Below are 19,520 nucleotides of genomic sequence, written 5' to 3'. Positions count from 1 at the left end.
TGCAATTTATTTATTATAAGCTTGTGGTCCTATTAGGACTAGAGCCGTATGATTTTATGAATATTTTTACCATAAGGAATGCTGGTCTCCCTCGAGCTGCCATCTTTCATGCTTTTCTGTTGGTTACAGTGGGCACTGTGCTCATAAAATCTCTCTCTCTCTCTCTCTCTCTCTATATATATATATATATATATATATATATATATATATATATATATATATATATATATATCTTGCCGTCGCTACAAGATGTCGTCTCTCTCTCTCTCTCTCTGTTGAGAATTATTTAACTGGTGCATGACATGTGGAGTGCATGTGAATGTAACTAATAATTATGGTTTTCATTCTCCCGAAAGAAATTTTTTTATCTCTTAAACAACATAGTGAATTGAAAAGTGCAAGTCATTTAAATTACTGAAATAAAAAAACTTGACTAAGAATTCATCATTTTGCAATATGGTTAATATTGCTTGAATAATATGTGCCTGTGTAAGGGGCGTTTACTGTAGCACTGATCCCCTCTTGATTTATGCATATTTGATCTTCAAAAGCAAAAATTGTTTTTTATATTTGTGTATAGTAAGTTCACAATTTTCGTGTGTTAAAAGCTGACCGCTTAGAAAAAGAAGGGGATGCATAATTAATCATTTTCAAACAGCAACATTCCATCTAATGGACGGCCAACATGAGTACATTCCATCTTGCAATTATTTTTAGCATCCCAAATTTTGTGAATTGTGAGTACATTCTTAGAAGTTGAATCTTTGAAAATTTTACCATATTATAAATTGATTTTTTTGGCATCTTCATGAATCTTAAAACATGTCAGATCATTCTTAAAACATAGGTTGGTGGTACACACTTGATTTAAATCTAACCTTTGGATCATATTTAACATGTTTTTTGTTATTTTTCATGTGTTAATTTAACTAAAATATGATGTTATATATCATTTCTAAACCATCTTTGTTTTCGTGAATTGTGAGCCATAAATTTTTTGCCATCTCAAAAACTCGGATCTTGTAGTGTATTAAACATAATAAAACCTTCTAACATGGTAAATAAATCTTGTGAAACACATCTATACAGTCAAATTTACCATTGGGTGGCTAGATCCATACAAACTTGAGTGTGTACCATTGTAATAGTACAAACAAGAGTATGTACTATAGCTGTTAATTTTTTTATTACCAAAAACACTTTTATACAGGTTGGATTCTGGCGATGCAAAACTGATTCCCAACCAATAAAACATGCGGTCCACATGTACGATGTTAAATGTGATAAAAAACAAAAAAATAAAAAAGGTGTTTGTTAAATTGATTGTATTTACGATATATATATGAGAAATAGAAACCTACAAAATGAGCATGTTGCTAAATTAATCATGCTATTGGATTTTTGGTACTTTTTTGAAGTTCTGACCATACATATGTGATCTATATACTTATTTTTATAGGAATAGCTTCTTGGAGCATTTGATTCTGATGCATATAAATGTTTTTATAAGGTTTCAAAAATCAATGGCCTACAATTTTCATAAAATTTTGAGGTTTAAAATATTATTTTTTTCATCCAAAATGAATGATCCAAGTGTTGTTTTTTAGTAAATCAATCATGCTGAACACATCTATGGGGTCAAAATTCTGAAAATAAAAATAAAAATCCAGTAGCATGTTGCATTCAGCACCGTGCTCATTTTTTATGTTTTCATTTTCCTATATATATAATCTCGTTTATGCATCAAACTAGGATGATTCAAGACTGTGTATGGTTAAATTCAAGAGAAAAGAACAAAAAATCTATGGAAATTGTGGTTCTCACATTAATTCTCATATTCTACTGTAGAGTCACTAGAATATGAGAACTAAAAATCTAAGCATTTCCAACACTTTTTTGCAAATCCAAACCATGTAGATGTGCTTCTCATGGTGAATTTGCTAGGAATCAACCATTGGATCATGTATTTTTTATGAAAAAATATGATTTTTGAATGCTTGAATATTTATGAAGATTATAAGCTATTGATTTTAAAATATAAAAAATCTTATTTATTTATAAGAATCGAATGATTCAAGATTGAGTTCTTATAAAACAAATTGCAGGTAGATCACATCCCTATGGATAGATTCAAGAGAAAAGAACAAAAAAACCATGAAAATCATAGTTCACACATTAGTTCTCATATATATATATATAGTTGAATGAAAACAGTCCCAAACCTACCAAATGAATGCTTTTTGGTGTTTTTTTTTTTAAATTGTGTTCAGCATGATTGATTTACACTTGGATTATGAATTTTGGATAGAAAAAATGGTATTTGGAGCATAAAAAAATTATGAAAACTATAGGCTATTGATTTTTTAAACTTATAAAAACCTATCCATGCATCAAAATCAAATGCTCCAAGAACTGATTCCTATAAAAACAATCATATAGATCACATAGTCTGAATTTTGAATATATATATATAAATTTGGACAAAAGGGACGTGGGGGCGTTTTCGGTCATTACAACGAGTGGGAGGGTAGTTGATGGGTTTATTTTTTGTTCAACGTCGGCGCAGTGAGAGCAGTAACAAAACCCGACCGTCCAAGAGTCCTTTTGTTTTCTTGCGTCCGTTTTGCTTCCTCCCCAGACCATACTCTCTTCTGCCCCTTTATCAGCTTTTTCCACTTCTCTTCTCTGGCCCACCTGGCCTTTTTTTGCTGAACCCCCATCTCTCTCTCATCACCATCAGATTCAATACCATCATTGTTACAAAACCATCTTCCCGAAAGGAAGATTGACTTTATCATCATTGTCTTTCCGCTCAATTGCTACTCTTGTTGTTGACGCGAGCGAATGATTACTAGTTGGTGAATCTGGGGGACGTCAAATCCGTCCACCCACATCCCAATTTGAGATGAATGCTTCTTTTTAAGCCTTCTTTTGATTGATTGCGGAAATTTGGTTGTGAAATGCTGTTTAATGAAGATTAAGGAGAGGAAGAGAGAGAGAGAGGATGTCTTGGAAGAGCAGAGGAGCTGATTCAGCCTCCCGGAACGTGGTGTCGAAAAGATGGACCCTTTTCCTCTGTCTGGTGAGCTTCTGTGCTGGGCTGCTCTTCACCAACAGGCAAGTTTTCTCGTTTATTTCTTTGTTGGTGTTCTTTTTTGTGATACCATTGTCCTTGTTTTCTTGTCAATTTTTTATTCGATTTTGGATGTGGGTTTTGGTTAGTCTTTAGTTTGGTGGGTGTTTCGGTTCTTGTTTTGTTTGTTCATGTGTGTTTTGAGCTCCAGATTTGTCGATTGGTTTATTGGGCATTCTGGGGTCGGGGGCCTTTGATCTTCTTATCATCATGTTTAATGGGTAATGTGGGGCTTTTGGTTGGAAAAGAAATGTGCTTGTGCTTGATCTAAATTGAGTTTCTTTTAGGTGGTTTTGTTTTGCCCAGACTTGTGATTCTCTCCGTGGAGTTACTTGACTTATGTTTGCCCATCATTTACCATAAATGGCTCTTTCAGGACTGATCCTGATTAGGGACAAGTTTTATTTCTTTAAACTTCAAATCATAGCATAAATTCATCCCCGCACAGGTAGTTTAGATCTGGAACTTCATTACCCTTCTGTTTGCTTTTCTTTTTTGTCATGTCATCTTTCCCTGACAAGGTCATTGGAGAACTAGTGGAATTTTCTGTAGATCCCAAATTTGTGCTCGAGTGTTTGCTTATCTTCTTTCGATGACTGAATGCCAGAAATTCAATATCTGAACAACATGATTTGTTCTGATTCTTTCCTTTTACCGGGGACTTGGTGAATAGTTCCGCAGGGTATTAAAAATGTCAAGAAAATCTTGATTGTGGTTGACATATGGAAAATTTTGCTGTTATATAAAAAAAATTACCAAATTGATGCCAGGATTTATCTTGTAACTGTGTTGCACAAAAAAGCTGCAAGTGTATTGATCTGGGTTGATTGAATCAATAACTACTGGAACTTTGATGGCTAAGCAACAGCATATCTCCGGACCTGTTAAGGGATAGAACTCAGCTTTTTTAAGCTGTACTTTTATCATGAAGTTAACCGCCATTTTAAGTCCATACTGCGGTGTAATTTACAGCAATTATTTTTTTTCTGATAAATGATCTAGCATTAATTACTTAACAGTCAAGATGTGTTTGTCATGTCTCTTCCAATCTGTCGGAAGTGGAAAACTAAAATAATGCTTATCATTGATTTGAATAAACGAGTGATGTGATTCAATTTCCTCAGTGAAAATCATTAGAAATGTTTTCAATTCATTTTCACTCTTATAGTGTTCTTTTGGCCATTCCTTAATAGATGTTTTCACATCCTTAAGAGATTTGGATGTACTGCATCTTTATATCCTTTCTTTGTGTCATATTTCTTGGTCTTTTCAGTTTCCTTCTTTTGAAAAGTTGTTCCTGATCTGTGCTGAATGCTCTTATCTGCTTGCTTAGTTACGAAATTTGTTTGATGTTTCTCCTACTCTTTTACAAAGTTAACTGAATGTAGAGACTAAGTTGAAGCTATTTGTATAATATTAGATTACTGATCTAGATTTTTCTTTTTTAACTTTCTTTCCTCAAACATTGCACATGCTCTATTCAGTCTTTCATTCTCTTTCACGGTCTCTCACCTCCATCATCTATTGATTTAATGTGCTAAGAGAGCCTTGAGCTAGGTAAGGGAAACACGATCATTCTGCAAGTAGCCCTTATACTGTCATAAGGGAGAAGCATTGAAGAAAAGGATGAGAGCCTTACCAGAAAGGGTATCAATTACATCTGGTACCGTGAAGTGGAAAATTTATTGTTTATTATTCTTAGTTTTTCAATGAAAGGAAAGAAGAAAAGGCCGTGGATGATTTTTTTGAATTGGTCTTCAAAAGAATGCTCAAGAGTTTTAATTTTATATTGTAATGGGTTAGAAACAGAGCGTATGTAAAACAGAGAAGCCTGGCCATCTTTGTGAATGACACTTGTATGGTAGGAAATAACATCTTGAAAAAATGATTTTTATATAAGGATTCAATCTGATGTGAAGGAACTTAGATTACCAGGATACAGTTAGAACTGAAATGGTTCAGAGGAATTGCTTTTTCTCTGAAAATGGTACAGCTTGGCAACCTTTCTTTTATTTATTTATTTATTTGGTAGGCAAGCTCAGGGATAACTGCCATGAATTTGAACTCAAGACCCATTGGTTATGATTGTGTGACCTAGCCATCCAGCTATCTCAGTTGTCCCTTTTCCACTTGTGTTTCCTGTAGCATTTGCCTAGGAGAATTTTTTTTGTCAGATGGTATTGCTAGTTCTTCAGATTTCTTTGCAATATATCATATAACTGTTTACAAAGTATGGGTTCGGGCAATTTGGAAATCTCTGCAATGGGATATCTCTTTATGAGCAGCTTCATCAAGTTTCTTCATCACTAACACATATTCCGGGATATAGATTGTCATTGATAAGGTTATCCATGAAAGCATTTGGAGGTTCCAAAAACTCAAAATTTGCAACTTTTTACAGTTGTGGCATGTTTAAGAGAGCAAACAGTTACTTATTGCTCCACGCTTTAAAACTCAAAGGAAAACAGTCATCACTTTGAATGCTTTCAAAATGATCCAAGTAGAGCAGAGTATACCTCACCAGGAGGTGATTCAATCCTGAAAAAAATGGGCCTTCTTCCTATCTTTGACCTTTAAGAATGAAGTTTCCGAGAATGACATCGCCAGTGACATGTGAATGTTTCTAATATGCAATCTAGTTGATGCATATGGACATTGATGGAATAATTTACAAGATGATCATTTTCTCCATAATATGTACTGTAAAATGTAGTGGCTGTTGCATTGTGATGTCAATTGCTTTCATAAATGCATATTAGCTAAGTCACACGGACTCGGCTAAAAGATCAACGCACCCGCGTCGACATGCCCCGACACGGGTTCGGCTTCGGACACGGGGCGGACACGGTCAACTAAGTGTCGGACTCGGTCAACACACTGGGGCCGAGTCCGTCCACATTTTGGACTCAGTCAACTTCGACCTAGTCTATTTTTGTCCATTTATTAAAATTAATTTTGGACTCGGTCAATTTTGACAGAGTCTATTTTTGTCCATTTATGATAAGTTTTGTTGTTATCACACTCAGAAGCTTCTTTATGTGTTATATTTTGGTAAGTTTGTGTTGTTACTTCAATAGAATTACTTTTTTATTTTTGCTTTAAAATTTACAATATATATATATATATATATATATATATATATATATATATATATATATATAGTCGTGTCCCCATGTCCAACATTTTTGAAATTGCTCTGCACCTATGTCACACCCATACCCGCACCCATATGACATAGCATATCGGTCATGGTTTTGTCTGTAACTTATGCTGTTTGCCATAGAGTGGCTGGAGGTTCTTGTGGATGTGGCAGTGCAAGCACCCAAGTAGCTTTCAGTAAATGCCATAGTCACCATTGGAGGAGATAACTGAGTTTATTATAACTTTCAATAAATGCTATAGTCACCATTAGAGGAGATAACAGAATTTATTTCATTAATCATGGTTTCTTCTGTAACTTGTGGTGCTTGCTATGGAGTGGCTGCAAGTTGTGGACATGGCAGTGCAAGCATCTAAATGACTTCAGTAAATGCCATATCAGCCATTAGAGGGTAACTGAATTTATTATAACTTTCAGTAAATGCAAGTCACCATTAAAAGAGAACTGATTAATGCGCTAAAAACATCTTAATTTAAAGCAAAACTTTTAAAAGATTTTATCAATGCCAGAATTGGATCTAATGCCATTTATACTGGGGAATTCTTATGATAGTATTATGATGACATCTTCTTGACAAATTTAATTTCCTAATAACAGTTTTTTTCTGTATATTTTTTTTGAAATTATTTTTAAAGCTACTAAGACTTATATGTTTCTTTGAGAAACAATTAACAAATAGTTTTAGCTGTCCCCAAAGATTGTGTTGCTGATAATGTCTGATACTGGTAATGGTGACTATTGCAAATTTGCAAGCATGCGTAGGAACTCCTAGTTTGCCAACCAAAAGTTAATTAACCTATTGTTAGGCAGTGCTAATTAGGTTAGCCTCAAATCAGCTGTCATAAAATGTGAATTACTTAAAACTTGTCTCTACGTGCTGGTCGGTTATAAACATATGATGCTAATGGAATAAGGAAAGAAAAACTAATATGGGTTTTTTTCATTTTCAATATATCTAGTAATAGGAATATTAGATTTTATAGATATTTCCGTCATGGTAGTGCATTTACTGCAATTTCTGTTTTGGAAGAACCATTTCGAAGAACTGGTGCTTTTTTTCTACATTATTGTTTTCTTGATTGGTGGTGACAAAATGATGAATTCCTTGGGGTTGGTTGGCAAATTCGACTGGTAATTTCCTTGACTCAACTGGGTCACTTGGATTGGCCATTTAGCAAGTTGAGTCAAGCATGACTAGGCTTTTTATAAGTCTACTTATTTGATTCAACCCTAGCCATGAGTTATCCTATGACTTGACCGAGTTTTCTCAAAATACAATACCTGTATATGCGCCGAGTTTTGGTCAGCTAATGATTCCTATTTTATATCTATTTTTCATATAGGATATAATATTAACAATGAATTAATGTGTAAATAATTTCTTATATTTTACCATGAATTTTCTGAGTCATCAATTCATCTTGTGCAAGTCATTGAGCCAAGTTGGCCGATGTGAGACCAAGTACCGAGATTGCCAACTATGCTTGCCTCTATCATATTACTTGACGTGTTTCATCCTATGTCATAGGGACACACCATTTTGGTGGCATGTCCCCTATGACACGAGCGGACACTGACAATGACACATACCATTAACATTTTATTATTATTTTGATGATTTTAAAATTTAAGTATTATTTCAATAAAAAACCCATTTTTAATATTAAAGAATTAAAAATATAGTTTTTGTTGATTAAAAATTCAAAAATCCCATGTCCTCGTGTCCTGTTTTCCAAAAAAGTTTTTAACTTGCGTGTCAAATCCGTGTCATGCGTCCTCTTGTCCTTGTGACATAGGTTTCATCTACTGGTTTATCCTTCATCCATTTTAGACAGGATTGTCTAAGTCGACAGATTTTCTTCCAATGACAGCCAGAGAATGTTATATTTTAGATTCCCCATGTTTGACTATTTATTACAATATACATCTTTTTCCTAATTGGAAATGTCCTGTTTTCTGAAAACTTTAGGACCTCATTAGCATATTTCATTATGTGGTCAGTTTCTTAAGTTAAAAAATGCAACTATTTATCCTCTATTCAGGAAGAAAAAGTGTATCCTATGCATCATAATTTGTAGTAACATAATAATTTTTCTTTCTCCCAAAACAGAATGTGGAATGTACCTGAAACCAAAGACATAAGTAGGGTTACTGCTGTTGAGGAAAAACTTAACTTGATTTCAGAAGGATGTGACCAGAAAGCGGTAAGTAGTTCCTTTGAACTTTTACTTTGTCCAGTTCTTGTAATCTGAGTAGATTGGTTTATTTCTTATTGACAAGACAATGTGCTTTATTTCCTTCCATCAATTTTGGTCCTTTTAGCTTCCAATTTTGAAACTTTTAATGTTATGCAACTGATCTTGCTATATGTTTCCTCTTTTTTCAATCAGAACCAGAAGAAGGAAGATCCAAAAGACATCCTTGGGGAAGTTTCAAAGACTCATCATGCTATCCAGTATGTTAAGCTAGACTCTTCATATAGTTGAACTTCTTATGATGTGAAATAGTTGAGGTCTTTTTATTAACTTTGACCATGCACACATTCAAAGCACACATTAAATGCTTTATTGCAGAACACTGGATAAAACAGTTTCAAATCTTGAGATGGAATTAGCAGCTGCCAGGGCAGCACATGAGTCAGTACTTAACGGATCTCCTATTTCTGAAAACCCAAAGATTACAGAGACAAGTGGGAAGCGGCAGTATCTAATGGTTGTTGGGATAAACACTGCCTTTAGTAGCCGCAAACGAAGAGATTCAGTTAGAGATACTTGGATGCCTCAAGGTTCATAACATTATGAAATATTCTCTTGGGCCAAGTCATGGCCAGCTATGATTCTAATTCCATGGAATTTATGTGTTACATGTTTTAAAATTAGGTGAAAAGCGGAAGAAGCTTGAGGAAGAGAAAGGCATCATTGTGCGCTTTGTCATTGGCCATAGGTGAGCATCCAATATATTTTACCTCCTATAGTTCAGTGCTTCTGTTTATATCTCTACTGTTTTTTTTAATTTATTGCCACTTTCAGGCATCAGCCTGTATCCTTGAAAAAGTGCATATCTTTTAAGATATTTGTTACACAAAGCATTCGCTTTTAAAGTAGTGTTTCTTTCGCATCTGTGTGGAGATAAGCTTCCAATCTGTGTAGTAGGCATGTTTATTGTTCAGAAACTATGAACAGGAACACTGTTTAACTCCTTGTGCCATCTTTCTGATACTTGCATGTTCACATAGAAAATTGTAGGGTTTTTTCCATGATCATCCCTATCTTATGGGTCTGTAGACAAGTTCACCCTAACTTTTTTGCATTTTCCAAGAAATGTTCTAACTTTTCATTAGCCATTCAAAAAGATCCCTTCAAGAACATAACCGTTCTAACGTTGAAAAATGTAGGGATCTTTTTGAAAAATTTAAAAAGGCAGGGATGGATTTGTCTATAGGCCCTTAAGATAGGGATAATTATGAAAAAACTCAAAATTTTATTATCATAGTCCCCTTCCTGCCTTCCCTCCCTCCCCCCCCCACCCCTTCCTTTGGATCTTATGTTAGTCTTGGGTTCTTATATGTTGTGCTGTTATGTAACTTGACATAGTTCCTTTTGATGCTTGTTGAGTTCTTGTATGTTGTGCTGTTATGTAATTTCACATAGTTCTAGATCTGTTCTGTGTAGTGCTATGATCCATTGTTTATGAACATACAGGTGCACACACACAAACACCTCTTCATGTATGTTAAGTGCTAGAGTTCATCTATGATCTTTGCATTCGCTTCTACTGTAGGTGCATAACTACGGCGGACCTGGTTCCTCGGATCTCAACCAGAACTGAGATTCGAGGGATTGAAACACACCTTAAAGTACTAACATCAGGATTTGTTAATATTTGCTTAATTTTGCACTCTCTAAAAGTGCTTTTATGTCTTTCATGAATTAAAACATTTACAACTGGTAATGGATTTGGTGTCTGCAGTGCTACACCTGGTGGCATTTTAGATAAAGCCATTGAAGCCGAGGATAAGAAACATGGGGATTTTCTCAGGCTGGTATCTCTCTCTCTCAATATATCTATATGTGTATATGTATATATATATGTATGCATGTAGGTATAGATAGATATATGTCTGTTCTTGTGTGTGCATGATGGGAAAGTATGTTTCTTCTCCTTTGTGCTATTTATTGTTACACTACAGTTGCATTTCTTTCAATCCCCAAATAATTCTACTGCCAAATATAGATTTGGTTTGTGCAAACTGATATTGGTTGTGACTCTAGCAGTAAGCATTAATCCATTGAAAATCTCAGTTGTTACCAAATCTTTTTTCTTTTCTTTCCCCACTTTTTAAGTATTTCATTTGCTGGATGCTGCTGACTTATTTCCTCAGGCTTTTGTTATTTGTTTGGTCCACATCTCATTTTTCAGCTTTATCTCCACTCTCTCTTCAAGTTCTTGGTGCACTTCATATTATCTTTGCTGATGCGGATATGTGATGCATCTTTATATTGCATGTAGGACCATGTTGAAGGATACCTTGAATTATCTGCAAAGACAAAGATATATTTTGCGACTGCTGTTGCAATGTGGGATGCAGACTTCTACATCAAGGTTGATGACGATGTCCATGTGAACATAGGTAATGAGATAACTGGATCCCTAATTCCCTTCTGTTCCATAGATGCAGATGAAACTGGTATATATTTTGAAGTTTGGAAAGTTTTTTTCCTCCCTTCAATTATTTGAATGAGAAGTACGAAACCTTTTGAAGAATGATTAGATTTTGTGAGGTTGAAGCTGAACTGCACTTTTCTTTTGAAAGAGCGAGATTTTCTAAATCAAAGCAAAAGCCAAACTAAGCAGCAGTGTTGTGAAAAGCGTTGAGGCGTAGCGAGGCGCTCAACCAAAAACCGAGGCGAGGCGTAAGCCTTGAGGCGTAAAGCGTAAGCCTCAAAAAATTTTTTTGAAAACTTTTAAAAAATTATAAAAAAATATCTAAAAATACAAATAAATAAAGAAATGCGTTATTGATGAAATTGACAACCAATAAGAAATAGAAAATGTCAAATAAGTACTAAAAAATATAAGATTAACATATAAAAGTAACTAAAACCTGATTACATAACTAAAAAATATATGAGATTAGCCTACAAAAGTTAAAATATATGGGATTAACCTATAAAAGTTAAAATATATGAGATTATTCTAAAAAATATGAGATTAACATATAAAAGTAACTAAAAAATTGATTACATAACTGGAAAATATATGAGATTAACTAAAAGAAATTAAAATATATGAGATTATTCTAAAAAATATGAGATTAACGTATAAAACCTAACATCAAACCATGACAGTATATCATACACCTAACATCAAACCATGGCAGTAGAAGTAAATTTAGCCACAAACAACTTAGTTATTGTATTGTGGAATAATTAAAGATTGATAAAATTGATTAAATACTTAGTATCAAGAGCATTTACATTATTATGCCATAAAATAAGTTTGTTTGCATGTGCACACAGTGTTCTGGCCAATGAATGGAAACTCTAAATAAAGTAAAGTAAAAGGGTAAAGAAGACATGAGAGGGATCCCCAACATGAAAAGAGATCTGATATTTTTTTATGACATAAGAAGCGAACCAATACAATTAGCCAGAATCCTATATATTCCCAAACCTATACCATGTGCTTGAAGTTAGACTATTGGATTTGATTCCTGAATTAGTTATACTTGTCAAATTATGTGTTGAAAACTACGTTTCTATAAGCTAAGTAACCAGTGAAACTATGGTTCTCTTTACTGATCCAACTGTGATTTGCATCTTTTTATGAGACAGCGTGCAAAATACAACACTCCCAGTGTGGATGCTATTGAGAAAGCAAGAACAGTTCAACTGTTACAGTTGTATAAACTGCAGTGAAACAACCGTGACACTTTCATTAACGTGACACCCTTTTCTAAGATCTAGTTATTTAACTAATCCTAGGGATGATGTTTCTATATATATACCTATATATCCATTATTTTTGTAGAATAAGATTTAAGTCTGAGCAGAAAATTGGCCTATTGTTGGCCCATCTTTAAATTCTTGTATAATAGTCTACTACACTTCTAATCTTACTAAAAGTGAATCTAACTTATTGCTTATGACTTGAATAGTAAATTCCAGGACAAACTAATTAAAGTTGAACGATTAAACCTATACAAAGATTCTCACAAAGCACATATGAACAGACACACCACAGGGAGCACTTTGGAGTGGAGATAATAATAGATCGATAAGAGAATCCTGGTATTAATTCTGTGTAAAAAGGTGAATGTGGATATGATGAACATATAAGTGATCACTTTATTGAAGGGGAAAAGTGGGCATGAAAATCAATTATATAATTTCCTTCTTCGATAGGCATGTATCTATGGATTATATATAGAGAGATTCAGATGGCATATGCTAGCTGTTGGAGAGTATAATTTGCTAATGACATAGGATAAAGTTAATTACCCACTTAGTTCTTAATTTCATAAGGGGGTTTACTGTTTTCATACAACTTGCAAAAGATTGGTGTTTGAGTTGGACTCCCACTGCATAAAAGTTAGAAAAAGTTGGAGAGAAAATTCAATAGGACAAAACCAGTGTTATTAAAAGCCTCACCTTGAGGCGCGTACGCCTCACCTTGAGGCGCGCCTCGCTCTGAGGCGTACGCCTCAAGGCGTATGAGGCGTGCGCCTCAGGGCTTTTGCGCCTTATGCCTGCGCCTCAAGGCACAAAGCCCCTCGCCTTGAGGCGAGGCGCGCTTTTTGCGCCTTGAGGCGCGTTTTTAATAACACTGCTAAGCAGAATAGGTTTTCCTGAATGTTGTCCCATACTTGGGATACCCAAGAATTCTGTACACCTTCGTTCTGGAAAACTATTTTGGTTTCTCAGACAAAATCCTCATGTTTCTAGGAATATAAAAATGTTCTTTGCATCCTATATAAACAAATGGACTTTGTATCATATCATGAGGTTCTAAACTTTCTTGTATGCTCATATTTGTGTAAGTTTCTTGATGACAATGGAGTATGACCAACACTGTTCTGACCCATCTTAACCAGGCAAAGATACGGCTACGACTTATTTTTTAAATAAATAAAGCATCACTGCTATGTGAAGTTGTTATTTTTAGCTAATTTTCCTTTGAAGCTAATGGAGTTTATATATTGTGTCAGAAGGTTGAAAGTGTGCAAAGAACATTTTAAGATTTTATGATAGTTTTCTTAAATGTTTTGGCTATATGTGTGAACTTTTGTATTTTCAAACTCCCATGGAAACTTTAGTGTTGGTAAAAAAGATAGTATGGAATATAATGCTAACCTGGAGTCATAATACTTCATTTTCAGCAGAAGTATATGTTATCAAACATTATAAGAACTTGAAAATCTTTAATCAGGCATTAGTGAATTCCTTATTATACACTTGAGATATCTTAAAATATGAAACCACTCTTTGGGTATCTGTGGTCCCCTCTCTAGATTATGTTCAACTCTTAACATATGCAAAAGAAACAAGGAAAACAATTAAAATTAAAGTCACATAAGCTACTAAACTCTATTTGTCTCTAACATATTAAGAAAATGGAAAACTTATATCTAAGAGGAACTTAACTATTGTATGGGTGCTTGAACAGAAGTATCTTGAGAATTCTTGACCTTCCATGTCTGATGGAGCAATGCATATTTGGTAATTTAAATAATCCATGTAGCTGCCAGAATTTGTTGTCCAGATGGGACACAAATATTGAAAAGGGGAATGAGAAGAGGACATGAGATACAAAGAGGAAAAGATAAAAAAGCAAATGTGGCAGTAGAAGATGAAACAGAGGTGAAAGAAGACGATAGAAAGGAGAGAAAGAAGAAAGGGTGGGAAGAGGAATGAAAAATAAGAAACACAGAAGACAAAAGAAAAATGGATGAAGAGAAGAAAGGAAAATGAAAAGGTAAGAAAACAGAATAAAGAAAGAAAAAGAATAAAATAATGGAGGAAAACAAGAAAAGCCAAAAGGAAATAAAGAAACAAGAGTAGAGCTAGAGAAAGAAATGAAGTAAAGAAGAGGAACATGGACCAAAGAGAACTAAAAGAAAGTAGGAAGAATAGACTGAGAAAAAAAATAAGAAATATAGTCTCGAAGAAAGTTTAGTCTTCATAACTTTCTTTCTTCCCTAGGTTTTATTACCTCATGGGGATTTTAGGTTTTTTTTCGTTTTTATTTAGCCTATAAGCCACCTTGGGTTTCCTTAGAAGTTCTCAAGTGAAACAGCTACTAAATTTGAAATTTTTTGCATGAATTTCACTACTAAAGTATTGCTTAAATGCACACGAGCGCTCCTCCTTTCTGTCTTGGGAAAATCATGGTTTGTCACCTGACACGGGACAGCCTCAGTTTGGGGGAGAGGGAGTGAGGGGTTGTTGGTGGTTGTCCCTTGCTGCAAGGTTGAAGCTGGGTGTATTCCTTGGTGGGCAAGGGGTACATCAAGGGTTTTACCAACCAGAGACCTGCCAATGTGCAGTTGGTTATGTTTTTTTCCCTTGGCCTAGCCAAAAAAGAAGAAAGAATTGCATTAAATCCAGTCTGTGTATGACCTCAATCGTATCTGATTTTAATGAAATTCAGGTTTTGTTCAGTGTGTTTTATTATACTGTTTATGCTATGATATTGCTGCAGCAACGCTTGGAACAACATTGACTAGGCATCGTTCAAAGCCTCGAGTTTATATAGGGTGCATGAAATCTGGTCCTGTCCTTGCACAGAAGTAAGATATCTTCAGTTTATTTTGATGGCAATTTTGATGATATTTTGTTTGATTTGAACCTCTTATTTGCAATTGTCATTTGACAGGGGTGTCAGATACCATGAGCCTGAGTATTGGAAGTTTGGTGAGGAGGGGAATAAGTATTTCAGGCACGCGACTGGTCAATTGTATGCCATTTCGAAGGACTTGGCAACATATATATCAATTAATCAGTAAGTGAAATATCTCTATATACTGTTATTTTTTTTATGTACTGTCTGTAACACAATATTACCACATTTAAATTTCAGGCACGTGCTGCACAAGTATGCAAATGAGGATGTTTCATTGGGTTCTTGGTTTATAGGATTGGATGTAGAGCATATTGATGATCGCAGACTTTGTTGTGGTACCCCACCAGGTAAGATGCTTCCTATAGTAGCTCATTTTCAGAGCTTCGAAGTTGATTTTCTGGCATGGTCCAAAAGAGGGGTGCTGTTTTTCAATTAAGAGTGGTTTTTCCAAGTTAATTGAGTGGGTTTATTACTGACATTGAGAATTGATTAGAAATCCTCTTTCTCAATGTGGAACATGGATAATTGGATATTGCTTAACTGAATTAACTAATCCAAATACCTGTCAAAGCATAGACTTCACTGAATTTCTTCTGGCAAACTTCTTTGAAATGAAAATTGATTGTTAATAACAAATTTGTGAGTTTTAAATCTTATTTTCCCTTCTTTTTTTTCTTTACTATGTTGAACTCCTCCATAGTAAGCGATATACTCAGTAAAGAGTCGTCATCTTTGGGTTCCAGTACTTCTGGAATCTGCTGTCATTGCCTTTAGTTTTTTGATGGTTGCGCCTTGTTGCCTGAATGTTAAGGAAAACATTGTCAGTAGCAGTTCCTTGGTAGTCTTCCCGTTTTCTGCATGATGTAAAAGATTACCATAGTTTTATCTAACTCCCACTCACATATAAAGTCTGTAGTCCATGTTTTTTATCCTTTAACCACTTCTTATGGTATACATTCTTAAGGATCGAGCACACACTATCTAATGAACTATCGTTTTCGTTTGTGAAATTTCACAACTCTTGCATGTTTTGCACTTGCTATTTGAGAAATTAACAATGCATAACTCACCTCTCATTTGCATTGAGTGCACCATTGGATGGTCCAATGCTCTGTAGTCTGGAGTAACCTTACATATGCCTTGCAGACTGTGAGTGGAAAGCCCAAGCTGGAAATATATGTGTTGCCTCGTTTGACTGGAGATGTAGTGGCATATGCAACTCCGCTGACAGGATAAAAGAAGTTCACCAGCGATGTGGCGAAGGTGAGGGCGCAATATGGAGTGCAATTTTCTGAGTTCAAAGCCGCTGGGGAGCTGGCATCCCTACCAAACTACGCAAAAGGCTTGCAGAAAAGCTCTGTAGTTTTTGCATCTTTTGCAAGGAATGTATGTAACTCAATATGTGTTAAATAGAGCAGACCACGACGGGTCCGTTTCCTTTTAACCGAAAAGACCCTAAATTGGTGCAGAAGTAGAAGTGCTTGTAAGTTGTAACCATTCTTTACATTCATGGATGCCATCTTGTAATTCTTTCTACAGAGTCTACGGGTTGCACAATAAGCATTAATTTTACCTATTACTCCTGAAGCAGTTTTGCTTAGAGATATATTGCTGTATGTGAGATTACTAGATCCACTGCCTATGTACAATTCTTATTTGCAGGCCTTGCCTTTGCACACTTCTTTTCCTTTAATTAACATTCATTGGTCATGTGAGCACATTGAAAAAGTGAGGGAGGCTGGAAATGGATGAAAGAATTCATCCACAGATCGTTGCTCATGCACATCTTGTTTACAGAATCTGAATCTTGCATATGAATACTTTTCTCCACCAATCAGCATATACTGCTTTTTCTCTTTTGCTCTTTTTTTCTTTCTCCCCCCCCTTTTTGTCCTCACAGTGATGCTACGTCTTTTGTTTTGTACATATGGTTGCATGGCATGCATGAAATGTAGTCATGGCCTCAAAGAGGGGTGGGCATCAGGCCGGGTGCCAGATCCTGGGGTTGGGCTGCCTACTGCAGTCTGAGCCGGATAAGATTTTGGCCTAGCCTGGCTGGACTAGTAAACAGGCTGGGTTCAGGTAGGGCCAAAATAAGATCTCAATGGAGCCTGGCCTGTTTAGTATTCGGGCTTAAAGGGCCTGACCCCACCAACCTAGGCCGTTGCCTGTTGAGCCTCCAGCCCAGCCCAAAAGTGGCAGAAGCCAACTCAGGCTTCAGCAGGCTTGGGTCTAGGTCGGGCCTGTTAGTTCCTCATGGCCTCAGATCGGGCCAGGCTGGGTTGGTCTGATGCCGACCCTTACCTGAAAGGTCAAACATGATCCCAAGCCGATTTTCTCCTTATCAACAAGTAAACCTTTGGTTGTACAGTAAATTTTATTTGAATTTAAGAAAGCAGCTCCCATGCCCACTCAAGATTGTTTAGGAAATTTGCATGTACAAGCCATTTTATAAAGAATCTAAAGTAACTTTACACAACGCCAGCAGCTGTATTACTGGATTGATGCTTGAAGCACAAGTTGGTCATGCCATCATTTTTTCTGTAAGGTAGTGCGGAAGCAGCGAAGGGCAAACGCTTTCTTTGGAGTAGTGATATGTTGACATAAAAACCGGAGTCATGAATATCAATGATGTTCTTGAATCCATTTGATAAAAATTCTATCATGAGAACCCCACGGTTATGATATTGCCACCCAACCATCTAGCTATCTCATTGGATTCCGTGTTTGTCTTTTTAATAAAATTTCACATGTAAAGATTTTCTCATGCTTTTCCAAATATTTCAATTTATCACGATATTTTTGTTAGCCAAGATCATGATGCTGATATTTGTGACTGGCTAAATTCCCAAAACTCGGTTTCTAGCAAAATGCTCAGTTAAAGTCATGTCATCAACTACCAACAGTTTGCTCCGCATGGTTGGTAGGAGCTGTCAGTCCACGTCTCCTTGTGGTGGGACGTTGCAGGTTCAAAACCCAATGGTACGTTGAATAACTGATGGAGGTCTGAATAACCCAAGCTTGCCTTTTAAAAAAAAAAGTTGAAAAGGAATTATGGAAAAAAAGCTCTTGGGAGGTCCGCTCATCCGGTAAAGGTCATTCGTGAATGTCACTAAGTTGATGGAATCCTTGAGGTCTCCCATACACATCAGGGAGTAAACTCAGTCAGCCTTCACAAGACGCTCTGCCTTCCATTCTTCCTTATAGAATACGGGTATGGTTTCTCTTACGGTGAGTTCGGGTCTAGACCTGGTACCATAATCTCAAATTAGGTATGGGTTTGATTCTACCTGGGTCCGAACCAAACCTAACTCGTTGAGACTCTTATATGGGCATAATCAAGCCGAGACAATTATATAATATATAATATATAATATATAATATATAATATATATTAAATTATATAAAATTTATATATGAGTAATGGGCTTGTTCTGCCCCCATTAGGCTCCTTCAAAAATCATAGTTTTTGGTATTTTTTCTCACATCTAACACTGATCTATATGTTTTGTTTAGTGTTAACTGGCTTTTGGATCACCGAAATCTGATCTGTATACAGGCTTTTTCGGTGATCCAAAATCAATGGCCACGGAGGCATCAATTTTTTTCAGTTTATAAAAATACATTTTTTCATCAGAAAAACATGATCCAAGAGCCGATTTTCACTAAATCGAGTATGCTAAACACATCTAATAATTCAAATATATCAAAAAATATTTCAAAGTATTGAGGCCTAACGGAGCATAACGAGAGAAGAGGGCCTAATATGTTTAATTCTTATTATATATTATATTTTATGTTATATAATAGTGCATAGGTTCTTGAACATTAGGTACTTGACACATACTTGAACATGATGGCCGTTGGCAATGAACTTGATTAGCCAAGCAATTTTTCCTAGACTATATTAAGAAAACGAAAAAAGATTCATGGGACAACGCTGGTGGCAACAACCTGACGCAGAAACTATATTATTAATATCACAAAGAGTTCAGTTCATGAAGTTTCAAGGACTTATTTTGCTTTTCGAGTTCCTTTCATCTAGGGATGGCAGTGGACCAAGGAGGGTGCGGGGGACAAGTCTCAAAAAATTATCTTTCATTCTCGCATGAGTTTTGATTTTAACCATTATCCTTGTTTCATGTCTTCCATCCTCAGTCCAAACGAGGCGAGGCGGGGCCCCATTTTCTACAAGTCTACTGCCATCCCTAAAGAAGAAGGTCGAACCATCGAAAGGTATTTTAATTATTTTACTAACCGGGATTAAGGATGAGGCAAAAGAACGCATAAGTCCATCCCGGCCTCCATCACCAGGGTTTTGATTTTAATATCCCCACGGCCATCCCCATTTTACGTCTTTTATCCACGATCCAAACGGGGCGAGGC

The 19,520-nt window shown here is 35.6% G+C and overlaps 1 protein-coding gene across 1 annotated transcript; it reads left to right on the top strand.

Annotated features, from left to right (window-relative positions):
- The first annotated feature begins 2,759 nt into the window (after window positions 1–2,759).
- On the top strand, window positions 2,760–16,798 carry LOC149844624 (putative beta-1,3-galactosyltransferase 3). The gene is made up of 11 exons (XM_089997272.1): window positions 2,760–3,117; window positions 8,404–8,497; window positions 8,684–8,748; window positions 8,867–9,078; window positions 9,173–9,236; window positions 10,263–10,335; window positions 10,803–10,923; window positions 14,994–15,081; window positions 15,168–15,293; window positions 15,372–15,481; window positions 16,281–16,798. The coding sequence occupies exons 1-11, from the start codon at window positions 3,005–3,007 to the stop codon at window positions 16,427–16,429; spliced, it is 1,215 nt and encodes a 404-aa protein (XP_089853398.1). The 5' UTR covers window positions 2,760–3,004; the 3' UTR covers window positions 16,430–16,798.
- Window positions 16,799–19,520: the final 2,722 nt, after the last annotated feature.

This window comes from Nuphar pumila, chromosome 2 (assembly GCF_984573655.1).
Source record: "Nuphar pumila chromosome 2, dmNupPumi1.hap1.1, whole genome shotgun sequence".
Taxonomy (NCBI): domain Eukaryota; kingdom Viridiplantae; phylum Streptophyta; class Magnoliopsida; order Nymphaeales; family Nymphaeaceae; genus Nuphar; species Nuphar pumila.
This window is presented reverse-complemented; position numbering and strand designations above follow the sequence as displayed.